The sequence below is a fragment of the Raphanus sativus genome, chromosome 5 (assembly GCF_000801105.2).
Source record: "Raphanus sativus cultivar WK10039 chromosome 5, ASM80110v3, whole genome shotgun sequence".
Taxonomy (NCBI): Eukaryota; Viridiplantae; Streptophyta; class Magnoliopsida; order Brassicales; family Brassicaceae; genus Raphanus; species Raphanus sativus.
Genome location: NC_079515.1, coordinates 30044021 through 30071033, shown reverse-complemented (window position 1 = coordinate 30071033; position 27013 = coordinate 30044021). Strand labels below are relative to the sequence as shown.

At 35.3% G+C, this 27013-nt stretch overlaps 5 protein-coding genes and 1 long non-coding RNA gene across 12 annotated transcripts; 1 reads left to right on the top strand and 5 right to left on the bottom strand.

The window, feature by feature from the left end:
* Nucleotides 1-2188: 2188 nt before the first annotated feature.
* Nucleotides 2189-7488, bottom strand: LOC108805312 (uncharacterized). Of its 3 annotated transcripts, none has more exons than XM_018577329.2 (21): nucleotides 7290-7487; nucleotides 6964-7074; nucleotides 6521-6577; nucleotides 6249-6276; nucleotides 6042-6164; nucleotides 5790-5901; nucleotides 5650-5687; nucleotides 5494-5547; nucleotides 5063-5131; nucleotides 4833-4949; nucleotides 4675-4743; nucleotides 4516-4595; nucleotides 4224-4343; nucleotides 3890-4148; nucleotides 3652-3744; nucleotides 3376-3540; nucleotides 3173-3285; nucleotides 2949-3078; nucleotides 2725-2852; nucleotides 2474-2629; nucleotides 2189-2392 (listed from the first exon to the last, which is right to left on the bottom strand). In XM_018577329.2, exons 2-21 carry the CDS (start codon nucleotides 7056-7058, stop codon nucleotides 2353-2355), a joined length of 2046 nt encoding a protein of 681 aa, XP_018432831.1. In that variant the 5' UTR covers nucleotides 7059-7074; nucleotides 7290-7487; the 3' UTR covers nucleotides 2189-2352. The 3 variants fall into 3 exon arrangements, with proteins under 3 accessions (XP_018432831.1, XP_018432830.1, XP_056842244.1); XM_018577328.2 differs by having other exon boundaries at nucleotides 2949-3081; nucleotides 7290-7486; XM_056986264.1 differs by having other exon boundaries at nucleotides 2949-3081; nucleotides 3890-4343; nucleotides 7290-7488.
* Nucleotides 7489-7818: 330 nt separating this feature from the next.
* Nucleotides 7819-9236, bottom strand: LOC108859691 (squamosa promoter-binding-like protein 4). Its single transcript, XM_018633599.2, has 3 exons — nucleotides 8898-9236; nucleotides 8427-8592; nucleotides 7819-8069 (listed from the first exon to the last, which is right to left on the bottom strand). Exons 1-3 carry the CDS (start codon nucleotides 9215-9217, stop codon nucleotides 8004-8006), a joined length of 552 nt encoding a protein of 183 aa, XP_018489101.1. The 5' UTR covers nucleotides 9218-9236; the 3' UTR covers nucleotides 7819-8003.
* Nucleotides 9021-10615, top strand: LOC108859692 (uncharacterized). The gene is made up of 3 exons (XR_008945832.1): nucleotides 9021-9154; nucleotides 9230-9338; nucleotides 10410-10615. It is a non-coding gene; the product is annotated as an uncharacterized LOC108859692 (long non-coding RNA).
* A 5214-nt stretch (nucleotides 10616-15829) lies between these two features.
* On the bottom strand, nucleotides 15830-19201 carry LOC108856850 (dynamin-related protein 5A). Of its 2 annotated transcripts, none has more exons than XM_018630743.2 (8): nucleotides 18778-19201; nucleotides 18487-18678; nucleotides 18084-18290; nucleotides 17575-18003; nucleotides 17242-17469; nucleotides 16960-17155; nucleotides 16205-16883; nucleotides 15830-16133 (listed from the first exon to the last, which is right to left on the bottom strand). In XM_018630743.2, the coding sequence occupies exons 1-8, from the start codon at nucleotides 19135-19137 to the stop codon at nucleotides 15947-15949; spliced, it is 2478 nt and encodes an 825-aa protein (XP_018486245.1). In that variant the 5' UTR covers nucleotides 19138-19201; the 3' UTR covers nucleotides 15830-15946. The 2 variants fall into 2 exon arrangements, with proteins under 2 accessions (XP_018486245.1, XP_018486248.1); XM_018630746.2 differs by having other exon boundaries at nucleotides 16205-16880; nucleotides 18778-19196.
* Nucleotides 19202-19421: 220 nt separating this feature from the next.
* Nucleotides 19422-21464, bottom strand: LOC108862083 (uncharacterized). 2 transcript variants are annotated; one of them, XM_018636111.2, is made up of 10 exons: nucleotides 21278-21464; nucleotides 20934-21046; nucleotides 20721-20852; nucleotides 20571-20644; nucleotides 20376-20481; nucleotides 20209-20277; nucleotides 20062-20126; nucleotides 19887-19985; nucleotides 19699-19795; nucleotides 19422-19621 (listed from the first exon to the last, which is right to left on the bottom strand). In XM_018636111.2, the coding sequence occupies exons 1-10, from the start codon at nucleotides 21420-21422 to the stop codon at nucleotides 19559-19561; spliced, it is 963 nt and encodes a 320-aa protein (XP_018491613.1). In that variant the 5' UTR covers nucleotides 21423-21464; the 3' UTR covers nucleotides 19422-19558. The 2 variants fall into 2 exon arrangements, with proteins under 2 accessions (XP_018491613.1, XP_018491612.1); XM_018636110.2 differs by having other exon boundaries at nucleotides 19699-19798; nucleotides 21278-21462.
* A 1316-nt stretch (nucleotides 21465-22780) lies between these two features.
* LOC108862081 (protein SPA1-RELATED 4) lies at nucleotides 22781-26260 on the bottom strand. 3 transcript variants are annotated; one of them, XR_008934380.1, is made up of 8 exons: nucleotides 25249-26260; nucleotides 25013-25182; nucleotides 24080-24929; nucleotides 23852-23998; nucleotides 23542-23723; nucleotides 23412-23449; nucleotides 23264-23323; nucleotides 23088-23166 (listed from the first exon to the last, which is right to left on the bottom strand). XR_008934380.1 is itself a non-coding variant. In XM_056986202.1 (7 exons), exons 1-7 carry the CDS (start codon nucleotides 25873-25875, stop codon nucleotides 22978-22980), a joined length of 2355 nt encoding a protein of 784 aa, XP_056842182.1. In that variant the 5' UTR covers nucleotides 25876-26257; the 3' UTR covers nucleotides 22781-22977. The 3 variants fall into 3 exon arrangements, 2 of the variants coding, with proteins under 2 accessions (XP_056842182.1, XP_018491608.1); XM_056986202.1 differs by having other exon boundaries at nucleotides 22781-23166; nucleotides 23412-23723; nucleotides 25249-26257; XM_018636106.2 differs by having other exon boundaries at nucleotides 22781-23166; nucleotides 23412-23723; nucleotides 25013-25170; nucleotides 25249-26253.
* Nucleotides 26261-27013: the final 753 nt, after the last annotated feature.

Sequence of the window (27013 nt, the reverse complement as noted above, 5' to 3'; positions counted from 1 at the left end):
TGAAATTCGATCCGGATCCGCGGTGGAACCGATAAATCCGGTGATCTAAAATAAATCTGGTCCGAGTATTACGAAAAACTTAAAATTTAAAAACTCAAAGAAACCTTTTAAAAACTATTTTCTCAAAAAAAAAAAACTTTTAAAAATTATTAAAACCCGGAACCTGATTACCGGTTGAATCACTAATTGAACAAATAGACAATTTTTTTTTGTTTTTAATTATGTTTTTAAAATCTATTTTGTATAATCTTTAATTAAAAAATTAGGTTTTTCAGATTTTTTATAGACAATTATTAATGATTCTAATTTTCGTTTTGGATTCGAAGTTTAATTTTATTATTCACATTAGACATATAGATATTTTATGAATTTTAAATCTTGATATTTTTTGTTAAATGTTATAAAACTTAACTTTTTACAATTTTTTTTAAATAATCTAAACTATTTTTGATATTCTGTATGTCAAATAAAAATAAAAAATAGACAATAAAATTAAATATTTTCTAATTATTTTTAAACATAAAATATATACATATCCAAAATATTATTTTATGTTATATAAAAATATTAGAAAATACTTAACTTTAGTTTCTATATATTTATTTTCATAGCTAATATATTATTCTATAGTAAAATTAATTTATTTATTAATCTTCGGTTCACCCGCGATCAATTAAATGATCTGGTAATCCAAAAAGTCATCCGATTTAGTGTTCGGGTCTGGTTTAAAAACATCGGTAAGAACTGATTTTATTTATATGTAAATAAATATTTTTCCTTGACAGAATGAACAAGTTTCTGCTAAATTTTGTTTACTACGTACTTTTAAAAATCCTTTTACCTTTGTATATTTTCAACCAGCAATTTTATTAAATATTAAATAAACTTACAAAATCGTTATAGAACTTTCAAAACAAAGTACGTACATGAAAAACACTTCAATATAAATAAAAATGAATGTGATACTGTTTGTTAAGTTTTCTTCCCTGATTATATGTAATCAATCTTTTTATTTGAATGTTGTGCATGGTTTTTTTTCTTTATAAGACTCTACATATCATATTACAAAAGCTAATACTTGGTGGTAGCTCTGAAGATTTGACAATTAATCAATCATTCTGTATCAAAATTATCTTATACAGTCTCAACTTTGGTGTTAATCAATGTAACAGAATGCTATAGACCAGTATCTTGCAGAAGCTGTATGCTTTTAGTAAATTGTTTAATAATTGATTGGTAGAGCAGTATGAATATATATATAAACAAAAGATATATAATTAATTTATTTTATTTACTAATTTCAAAATTATGTTTATATCGAAAAACATTTTTTTTAAATAAAATTTACAATTAAAATGTATATTTTAAAAATAACATTTTACATTTAAAATATAATTTAATTATATCAATTAAATGTGAAATATTATTTTTCAGAAAAATATTTATACTGTAAATTTATTTTAGAAATCAAAATTTATTTTTGGGATATAAAAATAATTTTATAATATTATTAAATAAAATAAATGAACTAATTATATATTTTTTTAAATTTATAAATTATAAATACAAATGCTCTTCCAAAAATTTCATATGAAAACATTTACTAGATAGCATTTGGAGAACATTAGCATTTAGTAAATGTTTTTCTAAATGCTTTACTAACAAATGTTGATTGGATGATACTAATGCTAATGCTCTATCAATCAAAGACTTAGTTGATCGATAATGTATTCAGCTTCACATACATTATTGTTCATACTTGACATCCCGCTTTCCAAATACGACATATCTTGTCATAAACATACACACCTCATTCTCTCAGGAGAACTCAATAAAAGAAACATTATGTGAGTTGAGGGCATAATGTAAATGAGACATGGGCATGAAACCTTCACTCACGGCTCTGACCAAATACCCTTTAGTTTAGAAGTCGTAGGAGATTAACCTCTCAAGGTAAGAGATTGATCGCGTTGTCCCAAATGTTCTCCTGGTCGTTGACATGAGCCAAACCGGTCTTCTATTCAATCAAACCAGCAACGAGATGATGAACCAAATAAGTATGCAATACCCTCGCTCGATCGTGAGTAATAGATGAACGAATGTTAAAAGAGTAATTGTACACATTGCAAGCCCTTAATTATACAACTAAGAATATGCTTCCTCTCGAGAAAAAAACAGGAAGAAATAATAAAGATAAAAATTAAAGATCCCAATAAAAAGAAACTTAAAATTCATAAATACACCCATCTTCTGCTGAACAAATTAATTATACACATAAGTACCAAAATTCAATGCATCAACCAATGTCAAGACACACAAACACAAACACCAGCCTTATGTTCTCTCCATGTCTCAACTTGGGTTAAGATCACGTGATGTTTGGCCTAGCCATCTGCAAACACGAAGAGGAAAAATAAAGCTATCAATGATTTCAATTTTCGAGGAAGAAAATAATGCTCATCATCAGCCAAACCTTGAGAATAAAAATCTTCCAAGTGGGCTAACGTTGGTATTGGAAGTGAACTCTTTGCTAGCTTGCTTTATTTTGTTTTCTGCGTCATTGTTCACTGTCTTACCGAACACACGGATCGCCATGTCTTGCACTTCTTTCACTGACACTTCCTTTGAACTGCATGACAATTTTCAAGGTACATTGACAAATAAGATGACTGATAAATCTATGCAATTCTGTGTGTGTGTTTCGTCTTTTACAGCTTCACTCACCTTCCCAACTGTTCAATCAGTTTGGCGATAAAAGCTTCAGAAGAACCAGCCTTTTCGCGTTCCATCTTCACTAAGGCTCTCGAAACTCTATGTCCAACTGATCCTTTCGAAGTGTCACCCCCAACAGCCTACATCATTCGCAGTTTATTCAGAGAAGGAAGATTGGCCAATGTTCGTAGAATAGAGATAGATATTACATATATATATATATATATGGAACTCACCTCTTTCAGGGATGGCAAGAGCAATAGTGACAATGATGCAGATAATGACGCCAATTCAGACTCATCTTCATCATCACTCACTTGTTGTGATCTTATGAGTGGTTTTTGTTTATCAGAATCATCGCGAGAACTTCTGCAACGTAAAAAAATTCAGGTCAGAAATAAAAGAAAAAAGTATGTGATCAGCTGAAAGCTTAGTGTATACTTAACACAAAAAAACTAACCTCAAATGATCAGAACTATCTTTTGCTTGTTCCCTTCTTTTGTTAACCTTCCCATTACCTAGTCTTTCTCTAGCATTGCCCCTTCTGAAACCTGCTTCAAGTGCTACCTTCGCCTGAAAGAAGAAGGAAAAGCGAATATACTTAATAAGCAAGAACATGGGAGCTAAACTAGAAAGATAGAAGTATTAATCAAGGTAAGCAACCTCTGCAAGATTTGCTATGCTATCTTCAGAGGCACTGGAACTTCTTTCTTGAAGACCTAGTCTAGATTTTGGTGTTCGAGGTGATCCAGAATCATCATTCTGTCCACGGACAACAACAGTTCCACTTGTAGAAGCATCATCAAAAGACGTATACCTGCTGGTAGACTACAAATAGATGGAATCAGACATACTAGTTGTTGGAACAGTAAGACATGGACCAAGGCAGAGCATACAGACTTCGTTCTAACAAAAAGGGAGAAAGGAATTTTCCAATACCCCAGAGCTTAGATCACGAAATACTGAAGATGATTGAGAGCTTCTGGGAGATCTGATGACAACAGTTCCAGAACCACTGAGTGATGAATCATCCTAAAATTCAGAATGACAAGGATGAGAAAATGTATGATCAACCAAGTTCCTATTCTTTTAATGTCTATTGATAAACCCAGGTTACATATTCCTCCAAGTGAAGGTTAACAAAGTAACCTGAAACACAAGAGGCAAAGAATCTTACCTCTTCTTGGAAGTCATTCTGATAAGAATCTCTTTTAACAAAACCTCCTCCAGAGCTTTCGGGGACTGTAGGACCAGAAGTGGAAGACAATTGACTACCACTACTGGCTCGTGATGATTTTTGAAAACTCTGATCAGAAGTAACTTCTTGGCGTCTTTCCCTAGATTGTGGAGGTTTTAAAGCTCTAATAGTTCCAGCACCCTGAGAACCCCCAATGCTAAAATCCCACCCGGCATTTTTGATAGTTCTTCCCTGAAAACTGTAACGACAAGTTCTTAACATTGTCATAACAAGAAAGGGAGAAGAAATCCAAAGAGTAGAACATTTATCCAACCTAGTTCCATGGCCTCTGTCATCTCTAGCCACTCTAACAGTCCCAGATGAATCAGCTGGAGATTTCGGACCACTTGTTGGAGTCTCTTCGTCCTCTTTTAATTGGTATTTTGGTCGCTCTCTTCAAACAAAACAAAAGGACAGCATAAAAATTCATCCTGTTCTGTAATTTCTTTTGACATAAGGCAGAGCGAAAAAAAGCACCTAGTGGAAAACCATCTACATACCAAACTATTGTTACATATGAAAATTAGCAGAGTCATAAATCAACATGACTAGAACAAGCATCACACCTTATTCTGTCGAGAAGTTTCGGGCTTTTCCTAGCACTCTTAATAAATCTATGTTTGAGAAGTTCTTTGGCACTTGGTCTCTGAATAAAGGAAGAGTTGTATAAGAGATCTTGGTATGCCACTGCTGGCGATAAAATTCAGAGACTGCACTACTAATACCTCAGCAGGAGCCTTTTTCAAGCATAATGAAACAAATTCCTTCAAAGGACGTGAAAAGTGTTCATCTAACTGTGGAGGAAATACAAAAAAGTTGAATATCTCAATCGAACTATTAGGTCTCCTAAAAAATGCCAAAAATAATATTAGAACTATGAAACCTGAGGAGGGCTTTCCCGGGGAATGATAAAAAGCACTCTCATAGGATGAAGGTCAGCAAGGGGAGGTTCTCCTTTTGCCATCTCAATCATTGTGATTCCGAGCGACCATATATCTGCCTGGAAACGATTTACCAATCCAACGATAGGACATAAAAAAGTTCAGAAAGGGTTAAAAACATGAAGAGACAGAACATTGGGTAAACTAGAAGAAGTAAGAAGCTACAAGACACCTTCTCGTTATACCCTTCTGAATTCTGAATAACTTCCGGTGCCATCCAAAATGGTGTTCCTACAAATGTCTGTCAATTGTATAGTATTAGTAAATGCAGCAAAGATAGTTGTATATTAACACTTAACTATCACAGGGGAGAAGTAGATATTATAAAAGTTATGTCCTTCAGCTTTCATGGAATCACTTGTTTTTTAAAACCACTTTTAACGGGGCCACTTATGATTATCAACATGTTCGAACACTGGAATGATTAGGCTTGGAAAAAACGTGTACAAAATTATGTGACGTGGTCTAACTAAAAGTGCACAAAACCAAGGGTAGAAAAGTGAATGGGAGCCTATTTATGGAGAACTCTAATTCCTCGAACAATACGCACTATACATGATGAAGAATGAAACACGAGTTTCATTAGCATAATAAGACGAGCACCTTTCTTCTTGAAATTGTCCGGGTTAATTGTGCAGATACACCAAAATCCGCAACCTGAGATGTGTGAATGAAGTTGGAGATCAGCAGTGCAACTAAACCACTCGGACATAAAGAATTCACGAATTTGATGAATTAAGTTTCACAAGTAGAGCATACCTTAACATCACCATTCTCGGACAACAAAATATTTGCGGCTGCAAAATAGGAAACAAAAAAATTGTCATGCAATAAGCGATGAGAGCACAGTTGGATCAAGAAGAGGCATAAGATTTTAAAATATATTAGCAGACCAAAACCTTTGATATCTCTGTGGATCTTTCCTTCAGTGTGGAGATATTCAACAGCATGAAGTAGATCTCGCGTAATACAAGCAATTGAAATTTCATCCAACGGATGACCTGGTTGTAGCTACATTCGCAATATTTTTAAAGAGGATTATAATTTGCACCAATAAGTATAGAATAAGAACTCCACAGAGATGTGTGCATCACCACACAAAAAAAAAATTGTATTTCTCAACTCAGAAGCAAGGGAGTGAAATAACGTACCAGGTCAGCAACTGAGCCACCAGCCATATACTCCATGATGATCCATAATTTGGTCTGGTGGAGGTAAGAACCATAGTATTCGGTGATATATGGGCAACGGCATTGTGACAACACTGAAATTTCCTGCGGTTAATAACCCAACGTGAGTGAGCACGACGATCCTGCATAGCTAATAATTATAACCATTAACATTAATCCAAGAGATACCTTCTGAATATCTTCAATCTCATCTTCTCTGTCAGATATGAAGTAAAAGGTCTAATTAGTAAAGGGCACTGATCATTGCCAGGGCTGCAAACTATAGCTATTTTGCGGATAAAATCAAATATCGATTAATTCCTTTGAGAATCGCAAAAAAAAAAGAGTAGAAAATACAAAAGATTATGAGTATCAATGTCAATTATATTAAAACAGAAGAGCAAGTGAAGACCGGGTAGACGAAAACGAGAAAATCATATTAAGAAAACGCAGATACTTACGATTCTTCAAGATCAATAACTTTAATGGCAACTTCTTTGTTAAGGTCCGAATCAAACCTGATAAGCAGATGCAAAAAAAAAAGAACTCAACATAAGAATAAGGCAGACAAGACACACTGTTATTAGTAAATTCTTATATGAAAAAACAGAAATGAACGCCACTCAAGATTCTCCTAGAACAAGGCTGGAAATGGGATTAGTGTTTATTCCACAAAGATTCTGCTGTTTCAGTTGATATCAACAAACCACGCAACGCTCAGCGTCTTCCAAGCAAGAAATGTCAAAACAGAATGGATCAGATTGGTGGTCTCCTATTGGTAATGCTGGATGATAATATAATACCACACATGAAACCTAAGTAGCCCTAGTTGTGAGGATTCATGTGTATGGTCGTTCACCAAGGCACACAAAAAAGCCTGCTTGTGATAAAGAAAGGGACATACGCTTTGTAGACGTCACCAAAGGAACCTCTGCCGATCAACTCAACCTGGCTAAATCTGGCTCCAGCTGCCTCTTGTAAACCACATACATCATCCATTCTTTTTTCTTCCCCTCTGCAACATCCAAATATCTCACTTAGCAATTAATTAAATTCCACTACAAAATGGGTCAAAAATTTGAGATCTATCACTAATCATCGAAACGCATAGAGATTTTAGACAAAGAAGATTGCTTTTTACACAGCCAAAATGAGGGATCCTTTTTTTTCAATTTCAATTGTTAATAATCGATTGCGATTAGACAAAATCCAGGATCGCATTCAGATTACCTTATATATTCAACCAATGAGAAGATATCGATCCAATATAATTTGTGCAGATTTCTTCCTTTTCTCTCTTTCTCCTCAGTCTTCAACAAGAAAATGATCTCTCTCTCTCTCTCTCTCTCTCTCCCGAGCACCAAGGAGAGATCGAGAAGAAGTGCTCCTCGCTTATTATGAAGTTCCTCGATTTGATTTCGATTTATTATTATTTACTTCTTATTATTTTCTTCTAACCATGAAAAAACCTTAACAATAATGTTCCGACCCATGTTACTACTGCTATTCAACGACCCGATCGCAGCGTTTAGTTTAAAGTAGACTATACTAATGGGCCATCAGATAGGCCCAAACCAATCCAGGACTATAGACCTCGCGCCAAGATTAACAGCCCTGTTCCTTTTAAAACCCGTCAAAAAGACAGCTCCGCCGATCGAGCTGACGAATTTAAACCTTTGTTTTATCTCAATGAAATTCGAACTGGTGCTCCACTCTATATGATTATTGTTTGAAATGAGAGAAGGAAACTGATCTATATTGTGCAAAGCACTATGATTTTATTACATGTCAAGCTCAATTTTTTCTCCTCTTGTTTCTTCTCTACTTTACTTTACAACTACTGCCACTCAAATTACAGACTTTGAAAGGTTTAACTAATAATGGCCAACAGAAGTATCTCTCAGAGGAAGATTTTTTGCAATGAAAAGCTAAGATGGATATCTCTCATTCGTGGCTCTGAAACTTCAGTGTCTCCTGTGCTGTTGGATAACGCACACCCCTTACTCGAATCTGTATTGAAAACCTTTTACCAATTAGCAATTAATATTACACATCTTCTGAACACACTATACTTGTATGTAGAATCATGGTTAAGCAAAAGTCTTAGCATTTTTGGAACAGGTATCCATCCATCACAGGAATACATAGAAGATTGGTAGTTATTACTTATTTCTCTTATACCAAACCAGGAGTCAAATACCTTGACTCAGCTGATTTTTGATATTTTAATAATAAGTACCAACAATTTCAGATTCTAAGAGATATTTTAGATGACAGAAGAGAGAGAGCAGACAGCTTCTCTCTATCTATCTATCTAATCTGTGGTCTCTTGAATGATGTGTTTGACTTAGGAAGTGTCATCTCTACCCTTGATCTTTCTTGATTCTGCATCACCTGCCCAGTTAACCCTCTTCGACCACCTGACCCTTCTCCAAAGCTTTCACCAGAGCTCTTCCTCCGCCTCTCGTTGTGTCCAGCTAAGCGTCTCCTACAGCTTCTTTTAGCTTCATCAAACTCTGGGAGCTCGTGAAACCTGTTTCAAACCATTCAAAGTTCCAACAAAAAAAAAATTGATTTTAAAAATTTATATTTATTAAAAGTAATAATTTCTAATAAGAAGTAGAAATAACTATTTATATATCTTGTGATGAAAACTAAAATAAATAAATATTATTCAGTCTAAATTTTTCTATTTTTAATTGAAAATATAAAATTGGATTCCTAACTATTTTGGGTTTGGGCATGTCTTCCAATTTCAGCCGGCTCCGTGAACCGGCCCTGTGGCTGATAAAACTCAGCAGAAGCGTGGTGAAGGGGTAAAGTGTATATGGTACGGACCTGCTGCATTGTTGACAGAAGCGTTGTTTAACGCCTGCGAGATAGACAGAAGATGCCTTTGCATGAACTTCACACACTTTGTGCCTACGGTGATACTGTTTAGCCTCTTTCAAATCAGTTGTGCATCTATCTACTTGACAAAGCCGCGATGAGACACGGTCGCTGCTAGATCCTTTAATCGCTCCTTTCCTCTTCTCTTCCTCTCTCCCAACTTCCTCTTCTCCGTCCGTATCATCCTCTAATTCTTCATCCACAAGGTAAGTTGATACACTAGCCTTCTTCTTCAGATACCCTCGTCCTTGTGCTTTTTTACCCTCCATTTTTGGCTGTAGCTTAAGGCTCTAGTCTTGAAGAGGAATTGGAAGCTGCTGTAGCCTAAGAAATGTTATGGGACTTGGTGATATTGTTGACGAGGTTGAAGCATTTTGAAGTATTTAAAAGGTGAAGTAAAGTTGGGTCATGGACCACTGTGTTCTTGTTTGCTTTTCTGGTGGAATAAGTGCACGATTACGTTGATAAGCTAGCTCAGAAAGATTAAAAAATAGTGGAAAAGAAAGAAACATAGATTAGATATATTTGGTATAGAAACTTTTAAAAGGTTTTTGACAGTTTTTACTTGTTTGTTTTGATTTATTGACTTTGGTATATAGAGGTTAGAAGTATGACATGTTCATTTGCTTGGTTGTTTTATCTTGAAGATATCATTGGTTGCCTTATAGAGTATGTTTTTATTGGCTTTGTCACTGTATGCAATAGTACATACGGTCCATAATTTACACATGGACTTAACACATATAACAGTTTCTTCTGTTCTTTAGGAACTAAACAAAAGTCCTATCAATAATTTGTGTGACTTGAATTCATTTTCTTGCCTCAGCAAACCTTGAGTATTCTCTTGCTAGACTCAAATCTTAGGATTTGATCTCTTGTTTGTTTTACTTTTGATCGTGTTTATCTGATGTCCTAAGCTGATGATGTATGTTAGATGTGTCTGGACCAGGAAAAAAATAGAGTAGATGCTTATAAAAAGATTCTCTTCATTTTCTTGTGCTAGGATTTATTATCACCACTGCTTATATAAAGATTCTTTGTGGAAGTGGGGAATTACGGATTGAAAAGATGGAGATAGAACAATGAGATAACTTTAATTAATGGGTTGATGCAAACAGATATCCTGAACCAGCTGACAGATTTGTTTTGAGTTCTAAGGTAATTTTTAGCTGTTTAAAAGTAATAGTGTCTCTTTTTTTTTTTTTTTGGTCAAAAAAAAGTAATAGTGTCTCTCAGTTTAGTTTTTAACAGTGTGTTGTGTTGTGTTGTGGAGAACTCAATAACTCATCGCTGACAGATTCCACAACCTCAAAACTATGAATAGAGTTACTGAAACAAATGAATGTAACTTTGAATCTTTGAGTTAAAGAAGTAGCAGAAGCAAACAGATAAGCTGTTTTACTTCCTCTTTCACCTCTGTCATCTTCTGATTTTACTGTTGTTCCTTTGTTTTTGGTGCAGAATTATATATATGTATCTGACTGAAACTGGAATACTAGAATTACTGGTTAGTGAAAGAGACAAGACACAAAGGTTTCACATGCCACATTGTACTCTCCCTGATGCAACTTAGCTTTTTTTTTGTTTTTGTTTTCCAAAAGCTGTATTTGTTGTTTATGAATAAATGAATGCGTAATTATGTAGTCTCTAAGAGTTTTCGGTTTGGTTTGGTCCAGAAAGATGATTAGTTATTAGGTTAGAATTGTAGTGTATTTCGTTTGGTTTATAAACCTTATAAAACTGGTAAACAAATAAAAATATGTTTATAACTCAATGATTAAACATGACCTAGTTTGGTTTTGAATTCGATTAAAACTAGCTTGGTTTGAGAAAACATATATAACTGACTGGTTCGTTTTTTGGTTTAGGCCCTGCTCGTTTTTGATTGTTGATGCAAATGCTCGAATGTTTTTTTTAACACCAAATAATTATGCTATTACAAATTATGAAAATATTACAGACGATTTTACAACCAATAATTCTACATGCCTTACGAAGATTCATGCATGAGCCGTCATATTGTATCGACGTTTGACGGCATTCTTTACGCTATGATGTAGATATCTTGTAAGCATTTTTCCATTAATTCGCATAATTTCATCTTTACTGGAATTTGAAATCCAGACCTTCTAGTGTAGAAACATCAGTGAACCCATAACTGTTATTCGGACTCTATTATATTTGCATCTAAAACTAAAATCTATAACATTTAAAATATCTAGATATTTGAGATGCAAAAAGTATAAAATTTAGAAGTAAAATTAGCATCTTAAAATAAAAGAACTTAAACACTCTTCAATACAAATATAAATTAACTAGTTTTCTATTAATTATTATCATTATCAAATATATATTTTAAAATAAAAAATCAAGTTTACCTAAAAACAAACCGTAAAACTATATATCCTATTTCAATTTTTTCGCCAGACCCTAAAATACAGTTTTTTTGCCAAAATCGTAATATTATATTTTCCCAAAATCAAAAAAATCATGTTTTCGTCAAAATCAAAAAGATATTCTCCGCAACTGCAAAACCAAAATTTTCTGCCAAAATCGTAAAATTGAGTTTTCTACTAAAACCACAAAATCATGATTTTCCCTAAAAATGTAAAATTGAGAAAATTGATTTTTTCTACAAAAATCAGAAATTATGTTTTTCCGTCAAAACTGTAAAACTGAGTTTTCTACCCAAATCACAAAATCATGTTTTTCGCCAAAACCTTACAATCAAAACTTTTCACCAAAATCACAAGATCATGTTTTCGCAAAAGGTTACCATTGATTTTTGCCGTCAGAACCATGAAATCAAATTTTGTTGCCAAACTCGTAAACTCATGTTTTCCGTCAAAATAAAAAATTAGATTTTGCGGCTAAAACCGAAAGTGGATTTTGCGGCTAAAACCACAAAACATTTTTTGTTGCCAAAATCACAAAATAATATTTTTCCGTTAAAACATGAAACTAAATTTTCTCGACAAAAGCATGAAATCTTGCTTTCTCATCAAATATAATAACTATTTTGTTATAAATAATTTTATTTATATAACTATTCAAATACAAACGAATATAATTTTAGTTTTTTTTTATTTAATAGCATTCAAATGCTATTATAAAATTAAAAAACGACTAATTTAGCATCCAAATTTTTATCCCTTGTTTTAAAATGTGGTGATTTCAGCCAATTCCTCATTCCTCTGTGTTTAAGCGCTCCACGGCCATGTTCTATGGCGTTTCTATATTATTCGGGAAAAACCGGACAAAAAATTTGGGGTTTTCGAGTATAAAATCATCAATACAAAGAAACAAAATTAAACGAAGCAAATTATCAAATTGAAGAAATATGTTGAAAGAATTTGGGTTGTAGGTTAGAAGAAGGAATATTAAGCAAAAATGATCTTCTTACCCTACCTTATAAAGAAAAGACAATCAACGAACACAAGATCTGTTAGGCAATGTTGATATAACAACCACTGGACTACAATAATTCCTAAGTTTTCCTCCGGAAACATGGCATATGTGATTACAAAATCGAAAAGCTTCTGGTAAATTTCCGAACAAAGGTTTTATCTGGATGTGAATAATAAGTTCAAAAACAAAACGTTTGAATGCAACATCCAGATTAGAAGGTAAGTCCAAATACAAAAACAAACATGACTTTGGTGAAAATGGTCTAATGTGGTATAAATGGACTCTGAATTTCCATGTGTCATATCTCCATAATGACTTTTTATAACCAATGGATAATAATAAGGAACAACAATGGTTCATTACGCTTCACTGATTGTTTTTTTTTCTTTTGGAAATTGAAATTTTATATGTCAGCGTAAAATGTCGGGTTGTTCGTAGTCAAGTGGCTGCTGAGCTCTGCCTTCGGGCCCTGACGTCTGGAGTTCGACTCCTACTTACCTCAGTTTGAGGATTAAAGATCTAAAAATGACCAGTTGACAAAAAAAAAAAATATGTCAGCGTAAAATAAAAATAATTCCCCCCGAAAGCTTCTTTGGTAAAATATTTCTTCCTCTATATGAATTCATTCATACTTCTTTGACAAAAAAAAAGCAAAAAAAAATTCCATTCATACTCAAGCAAACAATCCAAAGTTCAACCACAGAATACGATTCACGTAAGAGCAGCAGCAAAACACCCTCCTAATACAATAACAAAGCAAAACCAATGACTACTACACTACGGCAGTTTTCATCTCATCGTTAAAATAGGACTGTAGAGTGTAGCAGTTCTTTTACTACACTTCGAGCTATTTTGACAAGATCCAGTAAGAACCAAATGCCCCAAATATACCGGTCATTTTCTTGGCTTAGCGCTTTAATTATATCCTGGGATGTAGATGCAAACGTTACATTATCGAGGTTCAGACTTCTCATACTTTAAAGTGTCATTTCCAACTCTTCATTTTGGTCAAAATTAGAGAATCAACCTGAGTATATGACCTTCGGCTGTGCATGAGGAGTTGGCCATTCTCGTTTCGGACCACCCATGATGCTCCTGCTAATCTTTTTGCTTCTGACAAGAAAAAAAAAACCTATGTTGCATTTGACTAGTCAAATATTTGACATTCAAGTTTTGGATTCACAAACATAAGAATATATGACAACTGAATAATTTATTTATTTTATTGGATCTCAGCCATAGAGAAGAGTCCATGGGGTTGAGATCCCTTCACTTCTTTAGTTCGTCAAGCGCGTTATTGGATACGTTGTCTCGAGACGCTAGCTACTCTAGAGGCGATCTGGGAAGTCCCGGTATCCGAAAAAATGAGGAGAACTTCACCTTCCTGTGATTATCGCCAATGGTTGAGAACAGCAATCGATTCTTAAAGATATCAAAAACCGGACTAGTGGAACGTGCTGGGTTTAGTGGGTGAAACTAGAATGTAATAGATTGATTTATGAGCTTTTGTTCAAATCGAGCCTTGTAACCGAAACTGAATTCCCGTTTTCGGGCTGATATATTATAATATGATATAATTAAAAAAAAAAAAGAGTCCATGGGGTTGATAATCTACATCTTGTTTGCATTCAAACGTTTTTTAATGGTTCGATCCTTTTAGTAAAGATTCTTGTCTGCATGACTTCATTCGTTCCTCCGCGTCGTTCTTTAGACGTTACCAAACAAAATGGACGTAACTATCCGTAGGACCGTAACCCACACTCGAGTATCTAAAGATGCCTTTGTTTTTCTTTAGAATCCAAACTATATAAGTTTTGTTCATAGCAATTGTATTACGCCACGTATCAAGATCTGTTGTATCTGCCAAGAAAACAAAACAAGATTTGTTTAACGCCAAATATTAAAATTATTTTTGATATTTTGGTAAATTCTTTAGGAATGGTTTGCTATTTTTTTTATTATTCGATGTATATAAAACCATTTTACATATACATTAAAAACTCTATAAACTAATAGTTCTTTAATTATGATTATTTATTGATTTATAAATTTATCAATTTGATGAATTTTTATATTATATTTATAAAAAATATTTTCAATTTTGTTTGAAAAAAAAAAATTTGATTTCACGATATTATATGCTATTTAATGTTTATAGATTTAGATTTCATCTCTTTTGTTAGATTATTTAAATATAAGTATTAGAATTAATATCCTAAAATATGAATGTGTTTTAGTTGTATATAAAATACACCAAAATATTAAATAAAAAATATAGATGAATTTTATTTTATAAAAATAAATAATACAATGTTTTGATTATGGTTATATAAACTTTATACAAGTTTATATATAGAAATTGTTAATTTATAATTTCAGTAAGACCGTGTATATAGCTAAAAGTTTTCAAAATTTTATTATTTGAATTATGTTATATTTTATTTTAATCTACATTTATTTCTTATTTATTATATTTAGTATTTAGAATTTTCACTATATGTCTAACATTTTCAGGGTTGTATATATAGTTCGCTGATATCATACGAAACAAATATTAATATTGTGATATATAGCGTTTTGAATATCTAGTATTAGCCTTAACATGTAGATAAGACCTCAACTATTCCATCTGATTCTATCTTTGCATTCTGATAAACATGTAAGAGATTTTCTTAACTGATAAACATGTAAGAGACAATTTTCTTAAAAAAACTTGTTCTCGAAAATATCCCGTCAGAGGTTACATAACAGTATAATCTTAAATCGATTCGCGTTGTTAGACTGTAAAACAGCCCGTCAGAGGTTAAACAATACTAATCTGCAAGACTGCAACAAAATTAGAGCATCTTTCTCTGCGTGCTTGTTAAAACGAAATTTTGTAGATTAGTAGTACCAACACTCTTTGAATCGATTCGCGTTGTTGACTGTTAAAAAAAGAGAGGCAAGCGTTATATTATAATATACTACTTTCGAACACACGAGGAACAAGATTTGTCTCTTCGTTTAGGGGAATTTCAATTCTTTCTTCAAAGATTCTGTGTTTCCATCTATGCGATCCAGCTTAGCTCTTTTGCTATCTATTCCCCTTCTCATTTATTACGTCATAATAAACACTTTGACAAGCAACATATAAAAGAAAGACCAGAGAAAAACACCAAATAATTTGATTCTTTTTTGTTTGTTTGTTTGTCACTAGTTGGTCCTACATCTTCGTCTATTACCAATTGGTTACCGTATTTTTGTTTATTACCAATTGGCACCCGTATTTTTGCCTATCATCAATTGGCTCCTGTATTTTCTCTACTACTGTAACAAAACCAACTGGTTCCTGTATTTTTGTTCCTTACATATATACACCATTATAAATTACAGTTAAGTTTGGTATTATATCTGTATCACCGAACCTTCCTAATTTTCATTTAACATGTTCCCTAACCCAACCATATCGTTTTTCAAATAACTTGTCCTCCAAATAAAACAAGATCAATTTTCTTGGTTTAGTCATGAAACAACGTATAGCCACAAGACAATATTCCCCTGTTACAGTGAATAGAAACATCATTAAGGACAATGATCATTCTCATTTCCTATTACAAAGAACGAGACACGGTTTTGAATTCAGTCAAGCAAGACTGAAGAATCTTCTGACGTTTCTGAAGCTGTTGACGTTCGTTTTGCAGTACATCAATAGCTCCAGGTGCAACGAACATGTCCATGAACTTCTCATCATTCACTGCAAACAGATCCACTCCAAGTGCAACCACTAGCCTGTCTCGGCTGCATTAGCAAAAACAATCAAATTAAATAAAAATCTTCTTCTTTTGCGATGAAACAAGTAGAACACTTACCAAGGAGTTAGAAACCCTGAGTTTAGAGTCGACGTTACGCTTCTTTCCACAAGTACTTCACGTATTCTAGCAAAATGTTGTGCAGCTGATGAACATATCTCACTGTAAGCAGAGCTTGATTTCATTCCGTCATCCGTGTTACCAAACAGAAGCCCACCTCCTCCGTTCTGAATCCTAAGCGGCTCTATGTTCCTGCTTCCTCCCATTCTCGCCACTCTTTTTCTGGCTCCACCACCATCATGATGATGACCATTGCCAATCTCTTTCTTTATCAAACCATACCCTATCTCACATGGCTGGTCTGGTGATGGCGTCTCAGGGACTGTTATGTGGGTTTCTCCTCCCTTTCCTGGTGTTGTCTCCTGGGCCTTACTCTTCTCAGGAGGAATGTTTTCTTGATCTTTCATTGGCTCATCACGCCCTGTATCAGAGAGCTCGAAGCAAAACGAACCACTACCTGAGGCTTGGTTAGGTTTGTAATAAGAGCCAAAAGCTCCTCCTTGGTGGTAGTCCATCTCATAGCATGCCATGGAGTATGGGCTGGTCACTGAATCAAGATGGTGTCTAACTAGTTGCTTACACTGTTTCGCAAGGTTCTTGACAAAACGATTGTAACAGTTCCGTAGAGCAGCATGAAAACCAACGTACCCATCCATATTTTCAGCTTTCTTCTCGTCTGCTATCAAAGAGACTTCATGAGATGTAGGGTAACTATGAGATTTTAAAAGATCAAGGATCATTTAAAAGATTCTTACATTCTGAGTTTTGGTTCAGGTTTCTTTCGAGAGCAATTTCAAAGAGACTTCCTAACACAAAGGCAAGCCTGTCACAGGCTGTGTCCAGAAGAGGAGCGAGCCATGACCGTGCTGCGGTTCTAGCAATTTCTGCTGAAGCTTCTGTAACTCCTCTACCACCTCCACGCCCAGCATGAGCTAGCAGAATGTTAGCTACCTGAAAAATTGAGGCTATTTGTTTAACTTTGAGTTTGAAAGTAAAGAAAAAATGTTAGTTTACTGAGTAAAACAGATCAAATATACCTTCTCTCTTGACACTGGAGGGCACTCGATTGAGTAAGCCGCACAACGAAACTCATGAATCACTCTTTCAAAAGCAGCTCCTCCATAGAGGCTAAGAACAGCATTAGGCGGCTTAATATCCAGACACACGCCTGGCCAGCTCCCAATGCCACTCTCTCTACGTTCTTCTTCAGTTGTTTTCCCCCACTGCTCAGGTGCTGGATTTGCAGCTCCATCAATCAATGCTCCCTTAACAAACAAAAGCAAAACAATGTCATTTTTCAACTCATTTACAAATATAGTTTCAAAAATATGATGGTGCAACAAAATGCTGTACTTTTACAATTTACTTACCACGTGATTGCTAATAGAAGCCGTATACAACATTGCTGCTTTCCTAAGATGAGCGACATCAGAAGTAGCTTGAATCTTCATATCCATTCTCAGCATATCATCAGTCACCTCAGAGCAGCGCTGTTCAAGCAAAGCTAGTGTTGCTGGAGCAGCGTCCTTGTACCTCTTCTGAAGCTCAGACTCTAGGAAATTTCTTAACGACCCGAAACCAATATGAGAACGAAATTTCTCCTCATCAAATCCTCCCTTGACTCCCTCTCGTAAATGCCTTATAACTTCAGTGTCCACCTGAGATATCTGTCTACGAAACTCATCATTTGAGACAGTGCTCCTGTCTTTAGGCAATGCCACATAGTAAGGACGAGTGTTCTCCCCAAGGTACCCACTAGCACTGAGGTAACGATCAACTTCGCTGCGATCATCAAACTCCTGGAAGTGATTGGATACTCATGTTACGACAAAGAATCATTTAACTTAATTGATTGTGTTTTCAAACATTCTAGTAGTACCTTGAGTCGATTATCAAACTTGGAGACAACGACAATTGTCCTCCGGAAGCTTGAATCAATCTCACGAACAGCATCCAACCACAAAGAAGAGCACCACTCCACACTACTCTGCTGAAGGAACAAGAGGATACGATGCGGAGGAGAAGCCAGTGTCTTGACCATCGATAGAATTTCATCAGGTGTGGTCTCAGGCTCTCCTTTCTTCGCCTGCACACACACCAAAGTGTTAACAAGCTATTCAAATTACAAACTCGGATACAAATAGACCAGCAGGAATGAGTTATTCGGTTAACTATAACCGAATTTGTTTTTTTTTTTTTTAATCTATGGAATTGAAATTAAACCAAACTCTTAACCAAGATTGAATTAGTTCTTAACCGAAAATCAAAAAAAAGAAAGCAACCTTAAGAACAAAGCCAGGGGTGTCGATGATAGTGAGATTGGGAGAATGAGCATACTCAGCTCTCATCACAATCGGCTTGGGCGAAACAGCCGTCTTAGTCTTCCTCAAAAGCGCCTCCGTTCTTGACCTAATCACATCCGCCACTGCCGTTGCCGAAACAATCGGACTTCCATACTCTTCAGAATCTTCATCCTACCAAATCAAATTTTCAACACGACTCCTCCTCTCAACCAAAGCAAACTAAAGAAGATGATAGTAAGTTACGAGAGAGAGAGAGAGAGATGCCATTACCTGAAATCTACACCGTGGCTCTAACGCTGATACATCGTGAACCATCTGGAGAATCAGAGGACGGCGCGTTCCCATTTCGACCTCGCGGACGTTGAATCGGAACCCTAGGAGAGCTTCGAGGAGAGAGCTTTTGCCGTCTGATTGACCGCCGATGGCTACGATCTCCGGTATCGGGAGCTTCTCGCCGAAGGCGACGGCGGCTGCTTGGAGACGACTGTAGGCTTCGAATCGTGACCTAGTCTCGGAAGCGGCCGGATCCTGGGACTGGGAGTGAGATTGCATCTTCGATTGAGACTGATTGTTTCTTCTAGAAGATGGGGTTTTAGTGGGCGTGGTAAGGTATGAGTTTGAATTCGCCATTGATAAAGGAAGCGTCGTCGCAGAGATGAAACGTTGTGATACCCAGACGGAGAGAGAGCGTAGGAGAATTTAAACTTTCGAAATTTGAATTAATGGGCTTTACTGAAGCCCATCTAATATGCTGGACAGTTGTTGATGGAGAAGTTAAATCCTGCGCTATAACCGGAAAATGCAGAACCATTAGATTAAAGTATAATAACGGATCTTAAACCGGCTCGGTTTTGGTCGGTTTATATATTTGATCTACTCCTTGGCTTTATACATTACAAAAAAAAAGAATAATATAAATTCAAGTTTAATGAACTTTATTCGTATGAACTTTGCTCTACAAAATGTCAACAAATAAAAGAAAAGAGATTAAAAGTATGAGTTTATGATAAAAAATAAAGATCCCCGTTGATAACTTGTCACAGCTTCATTCTTACAGATATCTGATGATTTCAACTGCAAATTTCCCTTTCTTCGTTTCGTTGATCTCTCCAATCTGTGCATTAAAAGAAACACACAATTAACACAAAACATCAATGTTTCTGAAACCACTTACTAACTAAACTCACTTACCTTGAGTCTCCCTTTCCCGCTAACAGAGACAACATCACCAGTCTTTACCGTGGTTCCGTTCTTGGTAACAGTTGCCCAGTTAACCCGAACGTCCCCACTACTGCGAGGTAACAACAAAGAAGAATGATCTCTTTTTTTTTCTCAGCAAACATGAGAATGCAATGAAAGATAAAAAATAACTAACTTACCTAATCAGATCAACTAGCTTAGACCGCGAAATCTTGAAACCAGCACTAGCTACTGCATCAATTCTCAACGAGGCTTCAATGGTTTTGAAGGTATTAGTCCTAACAAAAAACAAAAGACAAAAGAAGATTGAAACCAATGCAGAAACTCTTTTCAAGGCAAAGAGGAAGCTTATACCTAGGAGGTTCGTATTCAAGAGCAAGCAGAGGTATCTTACTACAAGTTACAGAAACATTCCCAACCTATGAAAAAAGATACACACTCATAAGGTCAAGAGTAGTGCTGAGCGAGATCTTGGTTAATGGGTTATTATGAATATTTTACCTTGTCGAGAGCTGAAACAATAAAGTCAACCAGTTCAGGAACTATCAGGACCTGAGCTCCTTTTTCTTCCTTCATTACCAATCAAAGTCAAGTAGCCAAAACAAAAACAATGTTAATGGAGCTGAAGAGTGTTGTTTTATACAGAATCAGTTCATATGATATATAACCTGAATTAATATATCCCCCAGCTTGTCCCTGGTGATTCCAGAGCCAAGAATGGCTCCAAGGAAGTCGCCATGAGAACAAGCTTGAAACCCAAAATTCCCTGTGATACTACAAGTTTGAAAAAAGAAAAAAACATAATCAGACTCAAACAAAGAACAAAAGCTCAAGAATTCATGAACTTAGTTGTTGTACCGTACCTCAAAGCTGCAACTATATCTGGATCATTGGTTAAGGCATCAGGATGTCCAACCGAGATCCTACACCGCTCAGCCTAAGACAACACAATTCTACAGCTTTAAGCTTACACAACCTCAGAGGAAACATATACTTAAAAGGTGAGAACTTACTTCAGGGTAACCTCCCTGAGCAACGACTGCAACATCAGCAAGTTTTCCCAAGACTGAAACTGATTCCTTAACAACAGGTGGTGTGAGAAAGTCTGTGTGAAGAACTTCTCTTCTTGATGTTGCACGTCTTGCCTACAACCAACCAACCAACAAGAGAATGAGATTGGAAACAGAGAGAGAGAAAGACTTGAAAAAGGAGGGGCGAAGGAATACCATTTCAAGGATGTGTTTGACTTCCTTGGCAACAGATTGGTCTCCAACAACTCCTTTGAGGAGAAGCTCTACATCTCCTTTCATTGCTTTTGCTACGTGACATCTTCTCAAAGCTGCAATTTTTTCTTTGGTGGGTTATATATCAAAGCAAACAACTTTTCATTGAATCTAATTTAACTAAAAAACTTCAAGCATCCGTTCTCAATTAAAGTTCCAAAATTTCCAAAGATTAAATTTCCATCAAGATGAATCAAATTAATGAGAATGATGATGTTTGGAATCGAAAAATCAAAGACTTCCAGACAGAACATAACAGAACAAAGATTAAGTTATGGGAAATGAACCTGAGTGTCGGAGTGGAGACGAAGGGTGATTTGTTATTAGAGGTTTGTAAGTTGTGTGAAGATAAGAAGAAGAAGAAGCTGCGACCGTTCCACGGAACGCTTGTCTCAGAACGAGCCATGGAGGTGCTAAGCTGGTGACAGCCATAGCCTTCTCTCTTTCGTTTCTGATACCTCGGCTAAAAGGAAGGAGAAAGCCTCTAAATCCACTAGAAGGTTTCTCATCCTAAACACAGTTTTTTTGAAAAACGCTCCGTGGCTCAGAAGGTTTCTCAACATTGATACAATCTACAAGCTTTGTTTAGGATTTTTAACACTAAAACCCTTCAACTAAGTTTATTTTGGGTAAAAACTCCCGTATTTAACGAAATAACCTCAAATTAACTTTATTTAATGAATTAAACACTCTCAGGTCATAATTACCAGTACTACTGGTAAATCTTTAGTTTATGGGTTTTTACATTAAGTAAACATAGTTGAGGAGATTTATCATTAAAATAAAAAAATAAAAAATCCAAAATATAATAACATTATCTAAAAATTAGTAACTTTAATTTTTAAAATTAGCATTTTTTATTTATATAGATATGTGAGTCTGATTTTCTTTTAAATCAACACTATATATGTATAAATTAAAAATGTAAAAATCCAAAAATAGAAAAAAATTTATCTAAAGCTTTACATGTAATAAAAATTATATAAAAATTAAAAATGTAAAAGACAAGTAAATATAATAAAAACATTATATCTTATCTAGTAACTTTAATTTTCACAATTAGCATTTTAAAATTTTCTATAAATATATGAGTCAGATTTTTTTAAAATCAACATTATATATGTACAAATAAAAAATGTATAATTAAAGTTATACATATATAATTTTGTTTTTTATACATATAGAGAGGATCTAGACAAAAAAATCAGACTCACATATCTATATAAATTAAAAATGCTAATTTTTAAAATTAAAGTTACTAATTTTTAGATAATGTTATTATATTTTGGATTTTTTTTATTTTTTATTTTAATGATAAAACTCTTCAACTATGTTTACTTAATGTAAAAACTCATAAACTAAATATTTACCAGTAGTACTGGTAATTATGACCTGAGAAGGTTTAATTCATTAAATAAAGTTAGTTTGGGGGTTATTTCGTTAAATACTTAGTTTGGGGGTTTTTACCCAAAATAAACTTAGTTGAGGGGTTTTAGTGTTAAAAATCCCTTTGTTTATGTTGAAGTTTCATGAGGTAAGGTCCCCTTTCATTCCATTTATACACAATCTGAAGCTGCACAAAACTATTAGTAGAATGCTTTTTGATTCCTACGACTCAACAAAGAGATCAAAAAATAGATAAACTTTGAACTTTGTCTTGTGCTTTTGGAGTCAAGATGGTCAAGACATTTGCATCCATGGAGATTATGTTACAAGCTAAATCAGGAAAGAATCAGTGTGAATAGGTTTAAGGCTTCCTTGTCTGTCAAGTAACTCACTGGTTTAATCAGGGTTCAAAACAAGTACTCTATATATACATTATACAAAGATCATATATTCTTCTATACACAAATTACACAGTAGCAACAGTGTTTTCCATTTTTACTCTACTCACACTCCCAAAATTGTTTCCTATACCAATCAAACCAAGAATAAGAAACCTCCGAAAACTATTATTTTAACTTAACCCTGAGTCACATGTGGTGGTTCATACCATCTCCAAGATCTTGATGTTGCCGGTGGAGTTTGCCGCAACTAAGGTGGAAGATTGTCCGCGCCAGCAGACCGAAGATATGAACTGAGAGGCATCTTCTACTTGGAGCCCCGACACAGGGTCTATATTTTCGAACTTGTATGACAAAACCGGCATTGGAAACGCCTTGTGATACACATAAATCTGTTCCAGTGAAGCACAACAAAAGTCACATTTATATATATTCAACATTGGGATCAAAGGTTCATCATCATCTTTGCTTGTTTGAGAGTAGACATACCTCATTAGTCTCCGAGCCTGTTGCTAGATAGCCATCAGACACCGATAAACCGACAAAGTTCTAAAACACAATGCAGGAATAGAAATGTGTTTTATCATCATCTAAAAAAAAGCAAGGCTTGAAATGAAGCAAAGTTTTCAACAGGTACCTTTAGATTAGTGTGTCCCATGAATGAGTGAACAGGCGCTTCATTAACACCAGAAACAGACATCGATAAGTCCCATAGCTTCAGAGTGTTATCCGTCGAAGATGACACAAGTGTTGATGAATCTACAAACCTGACATTGCTTACGGTCTTGGTGTGACCAATCATTGTGCAGAGAGGTAGCTTAGGGTTCCTTAAATCATAGTAGTAAACTCTGTGGTCTGCTGAACCAAATGCTAAAGACCGACCAGAGTCTGATGGAAACTGGACACAACACACATTTGCCTTTGTCTTAATTGTTCCAATACTGACACCCTGAAAACCACATAAAAACAAATTCAACCGTCAACAATGTTACAACCCTTTCAATTAGTCTAAACTCTCAACAAATCAGAGAAACCGTTATTTTAAGTACATGTTGGTTTTTTAGTTTAGAGTTTTGCCTGATTGATACTCCACAGCTTCACAGAACCATCATCACTACCACTTGCTAACAATGTTGGATCTGCTGTTGATATATCAATGGACCATACACGCTTCTCATGCTCCTTCATCTCTGTAACTAACTGCCCTCTTGCAACATCCCATACCTTAACAAAAATAATACTTATCCCCTTTAGCCCATTAAATGATATGAGAAAGAGCATAACCTCAAATATAACAGAACTAACCTGAACCACGCCTTCAAAGTTACTCGATGCAATCTGGCTCTTAATGTAGCTGTTCCAACATATACCACTTAGCTTAGACCGGCTAGCTAGTTCCACCACAGGGTAGTGAATGTCCCTGCCATCGTTTATTATGGACTCGCATTCAAATATCTTGATTTTCTTGTTGACACCAGCCGTGGCGAAAAGCTCCCCGTCACGGTCAAACCCAATCGCGCAAACGAGGTTAGCTGAGTTCAGCAAGTCTCCTTGCTTCAAATCTGCTTTCACTCTTAGCTTACTGAAAGTCAGATACTTGCACAAACCCTCTAGGAATGGATCAATCCAACCGCCTTGTCTAGAATCATTCTGATCTTTTTTAGATGGTTGTTGTGTCAGTGAACTTTTACCATCACTACTACTCAACGCTGAATAGTATCTGGCCAACGGTTTATCAGCCTTGATTTGTCTGTATCTTGTTGCAAAGTAGACTGATTCCAGCTTCTTGAAGTTTCTCACTAACCGAGAGCTTTCAAGAAGCGTGCTGCTCTCTAGAGTATTGTCCTCGTTTTCGTCTGCTGGAACTCCCTCAGCTCCTTGTCTGATCCGTTTTCTCGAGATCAAGAAGGAAAGGACGTCGTTTCCTTTTTGCTTCAAGCTCAGCTGCCTCTTTAGGACTTGATCAATGTCTGAAGAAAGAAGCGAGACCGTATCACGCAACTTGTCTGCGGTTTCTTGCTTTCTTTGTTGAATCAGAAACAAGAACTCGAGAAGTAACTCCTGTTCCTCGATTCTTTCCCTAAGCTCTATCGCAGCTTCACGTTCTTCCAAACTCTCTCTTGGTTCATTGATAAACTCACTTTTCAGCAACTCACTGCACACCAGTAACAGAGAGAAGACTCTAAAGAACTTTTTCTCAAAGAAACAAAAACATTAAAGAGAGAATGAATGAATCACCTCATGGATGGTCGATAGCTAGGTTCAGGATGGAGTAACCACAAGCAAAAAGAAGCTTCTTTAGGCCAGTTGAGAAGTATTTGAGGTGGAAGAACACGATGTCTTAAGCTAGACATGGTTCTTGACTTCTCTTCTCTGGAGGAAACAGGGCAAAACAGCTGCAACAACCGCTTAACAACATTCATCATATTTTTTCTCAAGAAAGCAAAAAAAAAAAACATCTAAAGATCACAAACCTCAAAGAGAAGAACACCAAGACGGTAAACATCAGAAGCATAACTACCAGGAGAACCAGTATCTTCTTCAGGACTTGTATACCATCTCATCTCCCTTGCTAAGATCTCTTTCATAGGAAAAGGTTGAAACTCCTCTTTGCTCGAACCACCAATCTCTCCAGACTTTCTTCTTCTTCTTGTTGCTGCTTCCTTTGGCCTTTCCTCATCAGACCCGGAATCAGAACAAGAAGCGGATTCGATAAACGAAACACGGTTGAACGAAGACATAACGAAACAGGAAGGCCTAACGTTGTGAACAACAACGGCTTGAGAGTGTGCTGCATTCACAATCTCGACGATTTGTCTGAAAACATGAAAACACTCGAACGCATCCACCACCGATCGTTCGGGATTGTCTAGCCACTGACGCAAGCTAACATCTTCACGTTTCAAAGCTCTCACACCACCAGAGTCATCATCGTAATTAACTCTGAAGCTGTCTTCTTCTTTGTGTGAAGAACCAAGTAAGCTTCTGACGTAACCAATGTGAGAGAAGCTGGACTTAGAACGGTCTGCAATGATTCTCTCGGCTGGTAAGAACTCTGAGGTGTTTAATCCTCTGGAGTTAGATTCTGAAGAACCATCCATTACTTGACTTTGATTAAACCAATACTACCAATTACTTCATGTCTAACTAAAAAGCAAAGAGATTTTAAAAAAGAAAGTAATGATTTTTAAATGAGCCTTTTGACAGAAAAAGACCAAACTCAGATATAAAAATGCAACCTTTGATGACATAAAGAGACAAACAAAGAGGAAGCTTCTCGACCACTTAAACTATAGAAGCAAATAAAGCAGAGAAGGAAGGGAGAAGAAGAAGATAAGAAGAAGTGGTTTGGGGTTTAAGAGGCACCGAGAAACTGGAACCACACATCGCCAAAAGCACACAAGTTCTGTTGTGTTTTTGGGCCTACGAGTGTTTACTTCATAGTGAGGGTTTTTATTTGATTGGAATCTCTTCTTCCTTCTCTCTTTCCACGCAAGCAACGTGGTGAAACCACGACCTAGGAACGTTAAAGGCTCAACCTTTTTTTTCGTAATAATCGTTTTGGCTCCATTATGTAAATAAGTGAAGATATAGGGTCAATAATGATAACAAACGTTTTTTGGGGAATTTTGCAAAGCTGCATATAATTTCTTCTTAGTTTACCAAAATTTACTATTACTATTTTAATACTTTTGGAAAAATATATATCAGTGGTGTGTTTGAAAAATTGATCAGTCAAAATAAGTATTTGGTAAAAGAAAAATCAAAATTGAACACATAACAAGCACAGTTTGACTTTTGTAGTCCTGACTTTTTTCATCCTATTTATTTTCTGTAAGCCTACATTATGAATCTAAGCATGTTACAAGTACTGATGTACATATACCTGAATAAAACAAATAAGCATATAACGAATAGTCGATAAATGTCCGAAAGAAGATGTACAAAATGAGAATGAGAACAATAACAAAATGGTTGAAGACCTAACAAACTGGTTGAAGACCTAACAAAAGTAAATAAAGGTACTACGATTTGAATGACAAGAAAACAAAATTGTTTGTATTATTGTTTTGGTGAATAGAAGAGAATGTATTGGTGGGAGCTTTTAATTTAAGCAGATTGGAGTTTTATTTCCATGAAATGGATTGAGACAAGTCTATAGTGGTAGCACGAAAAAAACAAAACCACATGTTTTGGAAGCGTTTTGGAACAGGCCACGTGTATTTTTTTTAATATATA

Bases quoted from the DNA above. Each gene is read 5' to 3' on its own strand.
- LOC108805312 (XM_056986264.1), bottom strand. From the start codon at position 7,058: ATGGATGATGTATGTGGTTTACAAGAGGCAGCTGGAGCCAGATTTAGC. The intron at 4,344-4,515 runs GTGTGATGCTTG...TTTTGTTTGAAG, and splicing joins AAACTTCTCGACAGAATAAG to AGAGCGACCAAAATACCAAT. The intron at 2,630-2,724 runs GTGAGTGAAGCT...ATTGTCATGCAG, and splicing joins CTGATTGAACAGTTGGGAAG to TTCAAAGGAAGTGTCAGTGA.
- LOC108862081 (XM_056986202.1), bottom strand. From the start codon at position 25,875: ATGGATGGTTCTTCAGAATCTAACTCCAGAGGATTAAACACCTCAGAG. The intron at 23,324-23,411 runs GTACCTGTTGAA...ATTGTGTTTTAG, and splicing joins TGGGACACACTAATCTAAAG to AACTTTGTCGGTTTATCGGT. The intron at 23,167-23,263 runs GTATGTCTACTC...TCACTGGAACAG, and splicing joins CAGGCTCGGAGACTAATGAG to ATTTATGTGTATCACAAGGC.
- LOC108862083 (XM_018636110.2), bottom strand. From the start codon at position 21,422: ATGGCTGTCACCAGCTTAGCACCTCCATGGCTCGTTCTGAGACAAGCG. The intron at 21,047-21,277 runs GTTCATTTCCCA...AAAAAATTGCAG, and splicing joins GTCTCCACTCCGACACTCAG to CTTTGAGAAGATGTCACGTA. The intron at 19,986-20,061 runs GTATAAGCTTCC...GTTTTTTGTTAG, and splicing joins CTTGAATACGAACCTCCTAG to GACTAATACCTTCAAAACCA.
- LOC108856850 (XM_018630743.2), bottom strand. From the start codon at position 19,137: ATGGCGAATTCAAACTCATACCTTACCACGCCCACTAAAACCCCATCT. The intron at 18,679-18,777 runs GTAATGGCATCT...TTGATTTGGTAG, and splicing joins AGCCACGGTGTAGATTTCAG to GATGAAGATTCTGAAGAGTA. The intron at 17,470-17,574 runs GTAAGTAAATTG...TTGTTTGTTAAG, and splicing joins CTTCTATTAGCAATCACGTG to GGAGCATTGATTGATGGAGC.
- LOC108859691 (XM_018633599.2), bottom strand. From the start codon at position 9,217: ATGGAGGGTAAAAAAGCACAAGGACGAGGGTATCTGAAGAAGAAGGCT. The intron at 8,593-8,897 runs GTCCGTACCATA...GGTTTGAAACAG, and splicing joins TTCTGTCAACAATGCAGCAG to GTTTCACGAGCTCCCAGAGT. The intron at 8,070-8,426 runs GTAGAGATGACA...TTTTCAATACAG, and splicing joins AGAATCAAGAAAGATCAAGG to ATTCGAGTAAGGGGTGTGCG.